Source organism: Emydura macquarii, unplaced genomic scaffold (assembly GCF_026122565.2).
Source record: "Emydura macquarii macquarii isolate MOO-44397 ecotype Brisbane River unplaced genomic scaffold, CSIRO-AGI_Emac_v2 contig_561, whole genome shotgun sequence".
Taxonomy (NCBI): domain Eukaryota; kingdom Metazoa; phylum Chordata; order Testudines; family Chelidae; genus Emydura; species Emydura macquarii.
The window spans coordinates 12,700,450-12,713,869 of record NW_027130698.1 but is presented as its reverse complement, the minus strand read 5'-3'; the positions used below and the strand labels follow the sequence as shown (position 1 = coordinate 12,713,869).

Sequence of the window (13,420 nt, the reverse complement as noted above, 5' to 3'; positions counted from 1 at the left end):
ATACAAATGATTTTAAGAAAGATGTGTAGTTATTTCTGGAGAAGAGGAGGATTGAGGGAAATGGTAGAAATTCAGGGAAGTGGGCATGTGAAAACCTAATTGGTAGCAATGTAGAATGGCATCCTATTCCGATCATGGTAAGGCTTTTTGTGTACTTATAACCATCAACAGGGAGCCTATGGTTATACATTATATGCCTGTTTTAACTAAAAGTCCAAATGAAAAAGCTCTTACAGGATTAAGGGCCTGATCCAAGGAAATAATTCTAACAGGATTAACAGCGTGATCAAAAGCCCCCTTAAATTAAAGAAAGGCTCCCTTTCACTTCAGTAAATGTTGGACCAGGCCCTAGACACTGTTTGTGGGATTGTTTAGTGCTGCTCTGGTAAAAGCACCCTGCTGAAAACAGCTAGTGCTATTGGCATTTAGCACCACATTTTCATTGCCAAGAAAAGCTATTTTGAATCCTTCTTGTTTTTCAGTCTAGTCCCTCAACCTTCAGTTGCTGAAAGAATTATTATTAGAGTGAAATTGCTCTGACTCTTTTCAAAATAAACCACTGCCAAGTGGATAAAATTAAACAGGAGAAAAAAACAAACAGCAGCAAAAAAGAAAACAATAGTTTAATAATACAATTCCCCGAACTCTTTCAAAATTACAGCATATTCAGCCTCTCCAATGCTCGCTTTTTATCATCTGGAAGTATTTCTGTAAACTGTAGAACTTCGTGAAACTTGTATAGGCAGATCTGAAAACAGGTGGTTTTGGGTGTCAACATGATTGGTGGAACTAGCCAATGCTCCTAGGAATCTTTTGCTCTCTTTTGACAACAGACATGGGGGGCAGAGAGGGAAGGATCTGGGGAATAGTTTGCCTCAAGCCAGAGAGCTTTGTCACCATAGGGATAGAAGTTTAAAATCCCATCATTCTGCACACACCGGCAATGTCTTTGTTTTTTTTTCTTCCCCCAGGCACTCAGTATTGTTCAATAGAATTCATCTTGCAGGGCAGAAAATTATCACACAGAACAGGTGAAATTTAAAAGGAGGGAGGATTGGAGTTTCATTACCAAACTCTCAAAACTAGATGGTCTCAAAGGGAAAGTGCTGAAACTCATTGGCTTTATGACAAGAACCTGTTGATTTCAACTAAGTATCACGTTATCATAAGACCTAGATCTGGAAGGTTTACAGTGATGGGTCTCCCTGCGATGGGAGAAAAGGGAGAAGTAGCTCTGGTAGGCTTAATTTAGATATTAAGATTTTAGCCCATTACTGTGCAGTACTTTATGTTATAGAGTTTGGAGTTTGGTTGTGTTCTGCTTTTGCAAATTATATTAAATAATGCATGTAAGTGTATTTATGTAAGGGAGAGAGAAATTATGAGACATATTGTGAGGGGAAATTAGGCCAACCTGAGCCAAAAAGTAGTAGGGTACCAAGAGCAAAATTCAAACACGGAGAAAATACTGAAGGATTCACTGTCCAAGGATTCTGCAGTGCACTGGGTTTTGTTTCCTGAAATTCATGTAAGCCAAAATTGACTGGTTTTGCATAGACAAGGTGGGTTAGGTAATATCTTTTATTGGATCAAGTTCTGCTGGTAAAAGAGACAAGCTTTTGAGCTTACACAGAGTTCTTCTTCAGGTCAGGTGTTGCAAAAAAAGATATACAAGGTGAGAAAAAAATGCTTTCCAAATAAAGCTGACTATATGGGCTACCCTCTCTCATAAAATAATATTATTTTATATTCAGAAACAGAACCAAGTACAATTGGATGTGAAGATTAATAGACAAAACCAGCAAATTCTTACCTCTTTCTTGGTGAATTCTGGTGGGTGATCATTTTTGTCATCGATAACAATGGTAGCTGTCGCAGTACCAGTTAATCCCACATCATGACCGGCCATGTCTTTAGCTTCTATAATAAGCTCATACTTAGGGTTTTCCATAGTCTGAAACAAAAAATGAAAGATAAAAGAATTCAGTTTCCTTTATTTCAGACATCCAGAACACAACAACAAAATAATTTGGTCTGATACAATCTAGGACAAAAATTTATTTGAGCTGCTGTCTTACTGGGAGAGTGTGGCTCTCCCATGGACTGCAGGGACAGTGAGGGCAAACTTTATGTAAAATACAGTATGAAGCAAGGTATAAGAGGTTTATGTTTGTGAACAGAATATATGTTACCCAACTATTCAACTGTACGGTGAAATGAGACAGGAATTAAAACCTCACCCACCCACTCCTGTAATAAACCTCTAACTTATGACTGAGTTATTAAAGTCCTCAAACCATGGTTTAAAGACTTTAAGGTACAGAGAATCCATCAGCAAGTGTGCCGTGCCCCATGCTACAGAGGAAGGAAAAAAAAAACCTCCAGAGTTTTGCCAATCTGCCCCGGGGGAAAATTCCTTCCTGACCCCAAATATGGCGATCAGTTAAACTCTGAGCAAGTGGGAAAGACTCACCAGCCAGACACCCAAGAAGGAATTCTCTGTAATAACTCAGAACTCACCCCATCAAACATCCCATCACAGGCCATTGGCACATCTACCACCAATAGTCAAAGATCAGTCAATTGCCAAATTAGGCTGTCCCATCATACCATCCCTCCATAAATTTATCAAGCTCAGTTTTGAAGCCAGCTAGGCTTTTTGCCCCCACTGCTCCCCAGAAAGGCTATTCCAGAACTTCACTCCTCTGATGGTTAGAAACCTGCAACTAATTTCAAGTCTAAACTTCCTGATGGCCAGTTTATATCCATTTGTTCTTGTCACATACTGAATATAAATTTACACTTTATTGTATTAAGCCACATGCACTCTGCACATAGGGTTTAAAATGGTAATCCAAATATTCAGAAGTAATAGAAGTAAGAAAGCAATATCTAAAATATCTTATGGCTGACATATTTACTCCACAAAAGGATTAGATATGGTGATGTTAGTACATTAGATCCATCTAACCATCCATCCATCCATCCAAGTTTTATGCCATGCTCATCATCTTAGCATCTGAGAGCCTACCCACCAAATAGCTAGACGATACCAGGTCTCCATGGTGGTGCTGCAGCACAACTCATTCTCAGTTCCCACCCCACCTTTCCAATGTTGGCCATGACATAAAAGCCAAAATGGGGCCCAGCATTGGTGGCATCCACAGTGTTCTAATTCCTCTCTTGTGCTGGGCATGGAAGCACATGTGGCGGCCTGCCAGACAAAAGGGTAATATAATGTACCATCAAATGGAATTATTATTCGGTGCCCGAATCTGCTCGCCTGGAACTCATAAACCATTTTGACATTGGTTTCACTGAAGGCAGGACCGGGCCCTTCTTAAAATCAATATTTTCCCCACTTGTATGACTGCCTCATGTGGGACCAGCAAAGGTTCCATAGTCAACTGGTCAATACCATGGGTCAGTAAGAAACCTGCCGTTCAGGCAACCCGAACTAGAAGAGCTGATAAACACTGAAAACCTACAGCTATTGAGCCTTACCTAGCCTGCAAGAGATGCACGTCCTTTTATATAGGAACTAAATGTTATTGCATGAGTTCATTCTGGAAGGCAGAAAATAGCCTGCTGAGATTTTAAGGCTCCAGGAGTGTATATAATTGTACATATAGCAATATTACTGCAGTGTCTATGACTCAATGAATGAGCTTTAACATATCTGGCTGGGCAATATTCACAATTGCACAGAATTTCATTTAAAGAACATGTTCTCTGATTTTTTCAGGATGTATTGGAAACTTCCCCCTCAAAATTTAGCTTTCTTCACTATTTAGAAAAAAAAAAGGCAATTATTTCATAGAAAACTTGGAAAATCATGTATTATTGCATGTTTTATAAGATGACTTTGCTTGAACAATAGACTTTTTTATGCACAAAATGGGTCATTTTTTGTTTTGTTTGAAAGCTGGTGCACTTTCCATCGCAAAGATGCCCATTAGCAGTAGGAAATTGTGCTTGCCACAGCAGAAATTTCTACGACAAGAGTCCAATGTTCAAGCTCACATTGAAAAGTGAAAAACATTGAGCTTTGAGTTGGATTTCATACTATTATGAATACTTCACATTTCTCTGCTGTACAGCACTTTATACGTCTAATCGTGTCACCCAAATATGTGCTGTGTTATTAAAAAAGCAACCACTGGCATATCCTAGCTGAGAGAAGAAGTGTGATCCAATTAGATTCTCTTTACACTAAGATATTGTATTTGAGGTTCTTTTCAGCGTTTCTCATACTTCTAGAATTCAATAGCACAACTCACTAGTTCAGACGTATTAGCAGTTCAATGTGCCTATGTGATTGTAAAGTAGATTTAAAAGACAACTTTTTTTTTCTCTGTCTCGTGAAAAGTCCCTTTGAAGTTGTTAAGGACATAGAAACAAATAGTAACACTTAGCATCTCTCTAATAGCTTTCATTTTATAAGTGCCTTGCAAACATTTCTAGTGTAGGAGGATCCTTGGCTGGGAAATCTGGTGGATTTAAGACCCTTTCATCTTGTGGGAGTAGGTCACAGCGTAGTTCTGAATCAGGGCCTATATTTTATGCTGGCAGATAAAATGAATATAATCAACAGAGTTCAACTCTGTGTGGGCTCTGGCAAGACAAGTATAGGGAGCCCTTGAGAAGTAATTTCCAGAACATCACTCTCCTGATTTCTGAAACTGTCAATGGTCATTTATAGGACATCTGCATAATTGAGGAGGAAGAATTGTTTCAGGTGCTGCAGGGAGCTTAGGAGCAATTACATGAAATTGCACAAAGAACAATTCAGTTTCTGCATTAGATGGAGCATTCCTTCCCCCCCACCCGAAAAAAACCTCAACATATTTTGCAATAAAGAGTGACTATGGAACAGCCTTTTCATCTGTGAAGCTCCATTGCTGGAGCCATTCAAAGGTGGTTTAGCTAAAATATTTATGAATACCAGCAAGGACAATATTGCATATTTGTGGGGTTGGATAGGATTATCATCTATATCCTTGTGATGGTATAGTTTAAAAGATATGGCATTCATGATGGCTGTCTTAACTGGAAAAAAAATAAAGTTTCTAATTCTTTTTTCAGTCTGTACCTAAGATATTTATTCTTATTTCCTTTGCTTTTTATAAGTGTCTGTTATACCTTCACTCCCTCTGTGGAATGGCTTCATTTAGCTGTGAGTATTGAAAGTGCTTAGCTGTGTCTCTGTTCGCTATATTAGTCCTCATCAGTTAATAGCAGGTGATAATTAATCAAATACTATTATTCTGGCAAAAACAATGCACTTACGATTGGAAACTACAATCTGTAATTCCAACTAAGTATTGTGGGCTATATATTGAAGAACACTTGAGAAAGCCCAGCGGCTCAGTACAGAATCTCATCATTTTGCTATTCTCTCCTCGTCTGAGTTGAACAGCAGATGAGGTACATCTCTCTGAACAAACATTTACAAAAACTGTAGCATCTACTATACATTTGCAGGAAGGTATCAAGTTCAGGCATTCCATGCAGATTTTTTTGGACAAGATCAATTTTTGCCCAGCACAATATTTAAAAGCAGAGCATCCCGTAAAGATTAGATATGGAAATATATTACATCAAATATTTGTTAGAAAAATCAGTCGCCATAAGTATGTTGCCTCATTCAGAATAAAATACTTGGGTAGCAATGGCATTTTATTGGAAAATATCTCATCAATATCAGGTACATGTAATCAGCAAAGTGATACTGAAGATTAAAGATTTGAACTTAAATATTGTATTAAAAACTCTCAAATTAGGGAACTGCAGAGTTCCCACTGGATCCAACCTTCTCCAAAGCTTGTTCTTACAAGTACATGTAGGTGAGAGGTAAGTTGCACTGATGGTAACTGGATTTAAATAAGAGTAATGGAGGAAGAAGAAATTCAATACTTTGGATAATTGTAAAATATATATATAAATTGGAAACATCTTAACCTATTAAAATAGGTCATTTTTTTAATCATTTGGGAAATGATGGTTGACTTTTATGTTGATCAGTTAACATCATTATCATTTTGGCTATGGGTGAAGTTTGTTTGAAACCAGTGCATATTTATATAGCCAGCTTATCCCTGTACAGAATGATTTGATTTTGGAGAGGCAGTGTGGTCCAGTGGCTAAGTCAGGAGCTGAGGATTCTGGAGACCAGGATACTATTCCTGGCCCTGCCAGTGATCTATTGCGTGACCGTGGGCAAGTCACCGCCCACTGTGCCTCAGTGTCCTCTTCCCACCCTTTGTCTGTCTTGACTATTTTGATTTATAAATGGGCTACAAATGCAATAAATGCAATAAAAATAAGGTATTCGAAGTTTAACAAATGGAGGGGATTGCCAAAGACACTCCTTGCCTGAATGCCATTTGGTCTAGGGCCAGCCCTGGTTCTCAGCACCTAAACTGCAGTAATATCCACTACCTGGATGAATTAAGACCTAAGGGACTGATCCAAAGCAGAGTGAAGTCAACAGGAAGACATCAATGCTTTTCATTCCCCAGTAATTACAATTCACGTGGCAAAGATTCAGGCACAGTAAATAGAGGGTGCTGCCAGTATTTTCTACCACTGGTTTTAAATTCCACTTTTAGTCAGTGTTTAATATTCTGGGGTCAGACAAAAAATTTTTATAGGCAACCAAACTTTCCAGGTAAAATTAGTTCTCTGGACTTGCAGGGTAATTAGTAAATGTACAATATGTTAGGTTGGTGTTGCAATCTGTTAGAACTTTACTAAACAGGGTAAGACTCAATAAGAAGTAGCTCTAGAGAGACTATACTTAGAGATCTTTCTGTTAGAGATATTCCTAGTTCCAAAGATATTGCCTATTATTAAAATTTGGAATCAAACCTGGCTCAGTGACATGGCTGACCTCACAGCTAACTAATGACTGGCATTCTGCAGAACGGAAATGCCTGAAAAATTGAAAGCAACTTGGGCTGACTTTTTAAGAGGTCTATGATTAATATAGATCCTGAAGACAGATCTATCACTTCCCCCCCCCCTCCCCCTTATTCTAACCCTCTTTATTTACTTTGTGTATTCTGGTAGATTTTTCATTATTTTTTCCAAACGAACATAAATAAAAAAGACTTGGGAATTACTAGAATTAGACTGAACATTTTAAGAGTGTCCACAGTATAAGGGTGAAATCTCACAAATTTGTGTGTGTACACATTTCATTGCTTTCCTTCGTTGAATTTTTCAGAGAAGGCCTGGTGCATTTAATCCTCCCTAAAATACTATTTAATTCATAATTATATTTTGCATCACGCAGCATCTTTTACATGTGAATTTACAAGCATTTAACAATCATTCATTAAAACTCACAACAGTCTTATGGTTTTGCACCTATTTAAATAATAAATAAAGGGAGGCACCTACGGACAGACTTTTAAAGGGAGTTAGGTGCTGAGTGGGATTTTCAAAACCCTCTCGATACCAAATTACTATTGAAATCAATTACACTTTGAAAATCCCATTTGGTGACTCTCTGCATCTTTAGCTGCCTAATATGTTTTAAAAAAACCTGACCCTTAGACACTTTTACCATGAAATGACTTTATCAAAGTCACAGAGAATTACCAGTAGCATCAGGAATAGAACCCCAGGATTCAAACTCAGGCTCAAGCCTAATCCCCCTTCTTTCTGCACAAAAATTGCGCTTACCAGGCCCTCCATGGAGGTGGAGGATCCAAGCCTTAGTCAAACTGGGATCCATGGTTCAAGCCCTATTGCTTTGCATTGCAGATGCAGCCCCACTGGACTCATGCTCTGGTATCCCCTAGGCCAACTTTTTGTCCTCTGGTCAATCAAATGTGGCAGAAGTCAAGTTTTCCCAAACTGCACCAAGTATAAAGGGTTAGAGAAGCCACAATTTGGGAGGGGCTAGGAAGGCTGGGATATGGACTCAGGCCCACATAATACAGTGTTGCTGCTGTAGGGTGGGAGCCAGGGCTCAACAATTCCTACCCTGGGATTACAAATGAGTGTAGACGCTCAAGCCTAGGTTAACAAACCCAGAGTATGCTAACTCGAGTTCTACTATCCCTGGGCTAACGTTGAGGTGTAGACATATCCTAAGATTCCTGACTCCTTGTTTTACACAACTAGCCAATGACTGAATGATTAATACATCTAGAATGAATAGATTGGATAATTTTATTACATGATATGGGTAGGGGAGGGACTATGAATACAATCTAAATGATTTCATGGCATTGCTCATTCCATGAGTGTGAAATTCATAGTGTACCTCACAGAGAACATAGAGTCCAACTTTGCCACACTCAGTCACCTGCAGTGAGGCACCTAAATCCATATGTAGTCATTTAATAAGAGACCTAATTTTCAAAGGTTCAGCGCATCTGCGTCTCTCACTGGCTTTGAATTAACTTGTGAATACTCAGCACCCATAAAAATTGAGACACTTACCTAGGTGCCTAAACAGGAATTGAAGATCCTAGCTATGGAGACTAAAAATTTTTCCCTAACAGATCATCTGAATATAAAACTAATTCTGAGAGAGCCATAAGAATTCACATGAAAGATGTGAATAATGAATCTCCTTCTGAATAAGCTGTAACAAAGTCCCCTTTTTGTCATTGGCACCTGAATAGACTGTGCTGGTGACTAAAATGGAATAATCAATGAAATTGACATATGGTTTGCAGGCATATTCAAGGTGCCCACACACTTGACTAAACAGTGAATCTGAGTTGCTATTACGGTAAGTCAGATATAATATGCAATGGGAAGTCTATTTCCTGGAATGATGCTTTGTTTTTCAGATTCAATGGGCTCTGAATTAGTTTTTTTTCCTGGGGTTTTCTTTTTTTTCCAGAAAACTATGATAAGTTATTTTTTGGAAAGAGACACCAGTGAATGGGAATACATTTTATGGAGCTGAGTCTGAACAATATGGAGTTTGGACTCAGATTCAAACTTCTCCAAAGTGTAGGAGTGGATGGATCCAGGGTTTTGGGTTCATCTATAATTTGGGCTCTGTAATGTAAAAGATGTTAAAAAGAGTCCACATCATTTTCTTGTAGATACTCATAATACTGACTTTACTATACAGGAAACAACTATAAGCAGATGATTTGGGAAAGGAATTTGGTGATTTGTTGTACTGTCCTTACATATTTGCCCATATCAGCAACCTGCCATCTACCTCAGTTTCTTTGGCAGCTTCTCGTCTAGCAATCTTGAGCAAGGAGATTTTCAAAGGCTCAAAGGGCAGTCAGGCACCAGCTCTCATTAACAATCAAACACACCTGACTCCAAAATATGCCTTTGAAGGTCTCCCACTAGAAATGGAAAAGCAAAACCACAAGCATGGAGGTACATTGGAACAGATGCATGGGGCAAGAAGAAATATTTTTGGGCCCCAGTGATGCTATTCCCTCACTTTCATGTGTTGGATCAAATCTCCTGTCCTCAAAACCAGTGCAATTAATGTGTTGTGACACCAATACGGTGCTGTCTTGATTTTGATCAACTAATTAAGGATTCTTAAGATGTAGTTCCAGTCTGAAAAGTAACGGTAAAAATGGCACTGTGGAGTTCTATGTTAAAAGTGCATCAATGACTTTTGGAGCAATTTCAAGTTTACCGGTAAAAAAAAAAAAAAAAATAGTCTGCTCTTTTTTTCTTACTGTCCTGCAAATTCAACCTGAGAACAGAGTCATGCTAGATTATTGTCTGCTTTTGTGTCATCACCAGATACTGCAGGGCAAATTCTATACTCATGGAACCCTGATTTCTGTCTAGGTATAACAGTGGAATATGAAGACAATGAGATAACAATAGGTGTAACTGAGGGAAGACGTCAGCACTAGAACTTAGTTAGAGAGACAAGATGGATGAGATAATATCTTTTATTGGACCAACTTCTGTTGGTGAGGGAGACAAGCTTATAAAAGATATCACCTCACCCACCTTGTCTCTCTAATATCCCGGGAGTAACATGGCTACAATTACACTGCATACATACTAGAACTTCGTTAACACTTTCAGTGAATGTGTGTGAGCCATGTTGAGATCAGTTCACTCTCTGCTGCATGGATGCTGTCATGCTAATAGGAGCAAATAATAATAAACGCCTTGCTCTTCCATAGCACTTCTCATCCTTGCTTTACACAGGAAGTCAGTATCATTATTGTCATTTCACAGATAGGAAAACTAAGGCACAGGGAGGGAAGTGACTTGCCCAAGCTTATCCAGCAAAGCAGTGGCAGAGCTAGGAATTGAAACCAGATCTTCTGAGTTCCAATCTCGTGTCCTAGGTACTCGGCTGCTTTAAAATAAGTAACTATCACTTGGAATGCGAACAGGCAATCGCCTCTGCAGAGCAATACAGATTTCATCTCTTTTCAGTGTTGAATTCCAATCCATGATTGCAAGTGAGAACTACAACAGTGAGAGAGGAAGACTGGCCCTATAGTTAGTGTGCTAACCTGGGATTCAGGAGACTTGATTCTATTTCTTCTCCGCAACATACTTCCTATGTGTCCTTGGGCAAGTCACTTAGGGTATGTCTCTATGTACAGTAGCACCGCTGTACCGCTACGTCAGAGTCGCTGCAGCGTCCAAGTGGTGAAGACGCTCTATGCTGACATGAGAAAACTCTCCTGTCATTGGCACTAAAAACCCACCTCCACGGGCAGCATAAGTTATATTGGCAGGAGAAGCTCCACTGACATAGCGCTGTCCACACTGCTGAGCAACATAAGTTTTGCCGACATATGCGGTAGTATAGATAGACTTAGTCTGTCTATGTTTCAGTTTCCCATCTGTAAAATGGGGATAATAGCACTTCCCAGCCTACCGTGGCTGCTGTAAGGATAAGTACATTAAAGATTGTGAGGCGTTCAGATGCTGTGGTAAGATGGGGATATAAAAACACCACAGTTAGTTCAAATAAAGACAAATAGCAACTCAAAACTTTTAAGGGTTTTTTAAAGCATCCCTTCTGGTCCTAATAATCCCTCATCCAACAACATTGACTTAATGTCAGTAGACAGGAAGCGTTATTTTGTAGAATTTTACCAGTAATCGGTCTAAAAATAAGACATCAGTAAGTTTATTCACAATTCTGTTTATAAGCTGTATATTTATAACCTTATTCACAGTGTGTTAACACATCACATTTTTTATTTGCACAATTATAACATAAGGCTCACCAGTAAGAAAATCTCTTAGGATGTGAATAATTGCAGTTAATGCTAAATAAAGGCTCATGTTCATTTCAAAGGAAAATTGCATGCAGCAAGTATTGAATTCGTCCTATTAAAACACATTGAATCTTTTTGTTGACTAGCAATATCAATATTCAGTCTAACATTATGCTGCCAGAATTTTGACCTAGGGGGAATAAAAAAAATGAAGCAATAGGACTATTAACACAGAACATTTAAAAATTATAATAGCAATATTAGCATTAGTTCTAAATGCTGATTACGTCTGTGGGAAAGGGGGTACAGAGACAAGATTATATTCAGAGCTTGAATTATCATTTGACAATACAAAAGACAAAACAATTTTGTCATATGGATCCTCTTTAGCTCATCAACTTCCAATTTTTATGTCTTAAAGGAAGGTCTATAGTTTAATCAAAGTAATAAGGCATCTCTGTTATGAAGAAAATCAATATCTATTTACTACCCACAGGAGAGATATAGTTCATAGCTACAAGAGGGAGTAATAGTGAAACTAAATTTTCCCCTTCTGAGACCGACATAAAAGAAAAGAATACCTGGCTCCAAGATGCCTGACACAAACTGCATCTTGGATTGAAGGACAGAGAGCTCTGTATCCCATTGAAAAGAGAACTGCAGGGCATAAAGGTTCAAGCACACACAGAATCAAGGTTCAACACTTTAATCATTGAAAATGCTGGCACAATTCTATGCCTAATATGCATGTGCACTTACTGCACTTGTGCATGTGCACAACACAGTAATTGTGTTTAAAAGTGTTCAGTTCGATGCATTTGTGTGTACAATGACCAGATTTGTGCACACAATGGTAATAATTGTGCATGCACGTTAGGCCTGGGAGTTACAAGCTAGCAGTGGGTGAAGTCCTACACGTGCTCAAATTTCTGTGAACGTGGAGGCATCACAAGTGCAAATACTCACAGAAAGGACATTTTTTTGCTTCAAGATTTAGCAACAGAACATTTCAAAGGGTGTATCTGATAATAAAATGTGTCATTTGTCCAACGTTCGTTCATCTGATAAATCAGACGGGGCGAGATCCAGCCAACGTGTGCCTCTAGGGGCTCATCTGCATGGTGCATTAGTCTGCACCAGTGAGGTGTAAAATTCTAGTCCCCACCAGTGCGTCACGAGGCCACTGCGTGCCAGGCTGGTGTGCGCTCAGAGTTCCCTAGTGCAGGTTAACGTAATCCCATATCAACAGGACTATGTTAACACAGGCTAGGGATCTTTTAGTGTGTGCCTGCAGGGTCCACGCAGGCAGTTAGTGCGTGATATGCTGGTGCGGACTAGAACTGACACCCCTGTGGCGTGCATTAATTCATCGTGTAGACAAGCCCCAAGAGGAAAGGTACAGAACTCACAGCCCAGGAGGATGCAGGGGCTAAGGCAGCTTTAAATCACCTTTGTGCCCTCTTGATTATGGGTTTGTCTGGGGGCTGGAGAGGCCCCAGGCATTACTTAGACAGCCCTAGACTTCCATGCCATCCCTCCCTGGCTGCCCCATAGGCTGGAACATGCCTGGAATCTCTATAGTAAAGCACTGTAGCCCTGCCACAATGCACCCCTCCCATCCATGGCATGTTGGTTCTTGACCATGGTACAGAGGGGCCAAAGTTGGGGGATGGAGGGTGGTGACCCCTGGCATCACTTCTGTTCCCTGACTGGATGATTTATGGAACTAACACACACGGCACAAACTGAGAATATTTCAACTGGATATAGAATTTGAACTTCACCTTGTGTGTGTGTGTATGTCAGTTACATACTCACATAAATTCCAGTGTTAGTTCTGTATTCAATTATAACCATCACAATTTGTAGTTCAAACATTCTGCTGGCCTAGAGTTATTTGCTGGAGTAATTTTTAAATATTTTTGAACTAATACTTTAAAGAGCCGTGCAATCTAATTGCAGACAATTTGTGAAGAGAAAAGCAGGACAAAGGTTTTCTAATTCATTATTAGTGAATGCACATCATTCACTCATTTCTAGTACCAGCTATGACTGGCACAGGCCTATTTAAATCCAAACATTTACAAGGAGGGATATGTTTATTCAGCACAGTAACCTATCATATGTATCAATGCAGACAGCTTTTTCAAGGATACCGTATATTAAAATATGTCTGTCAAGAGAATTTCCCAATCTTATGAAAGGTGTAAAGGTTATATAATGTG

The 13,420-nt window shown here is 39.2% G+C and overlaps 1 protein-coding gene across 4 annotated transcripts in view; it reads right to left on the bottom strand.

Moving 5' to 3' along the window:
* Window positions 1-13,420, bottom strand: part of CDH13 (cadherin 13) — a 689,068-nt gene that overhangs the window by 117,739 nt on the left and 557,909 nt on the right. For all 4 annotated transcript variants that reach the window (XM_067540161.1, XM_067540162.1, XM_067540164.1 and 1 more), the window contains one exon: window positions 1,814-1,954. In XM_067540161.1, coding sequence (XP_067396262.1) covers window positions 1,814-1,954 — 141 coding nt within the window. The remainder of the gene's footprint in view (window positions 1-1,813; window positions 1,955-13,420) is intronic.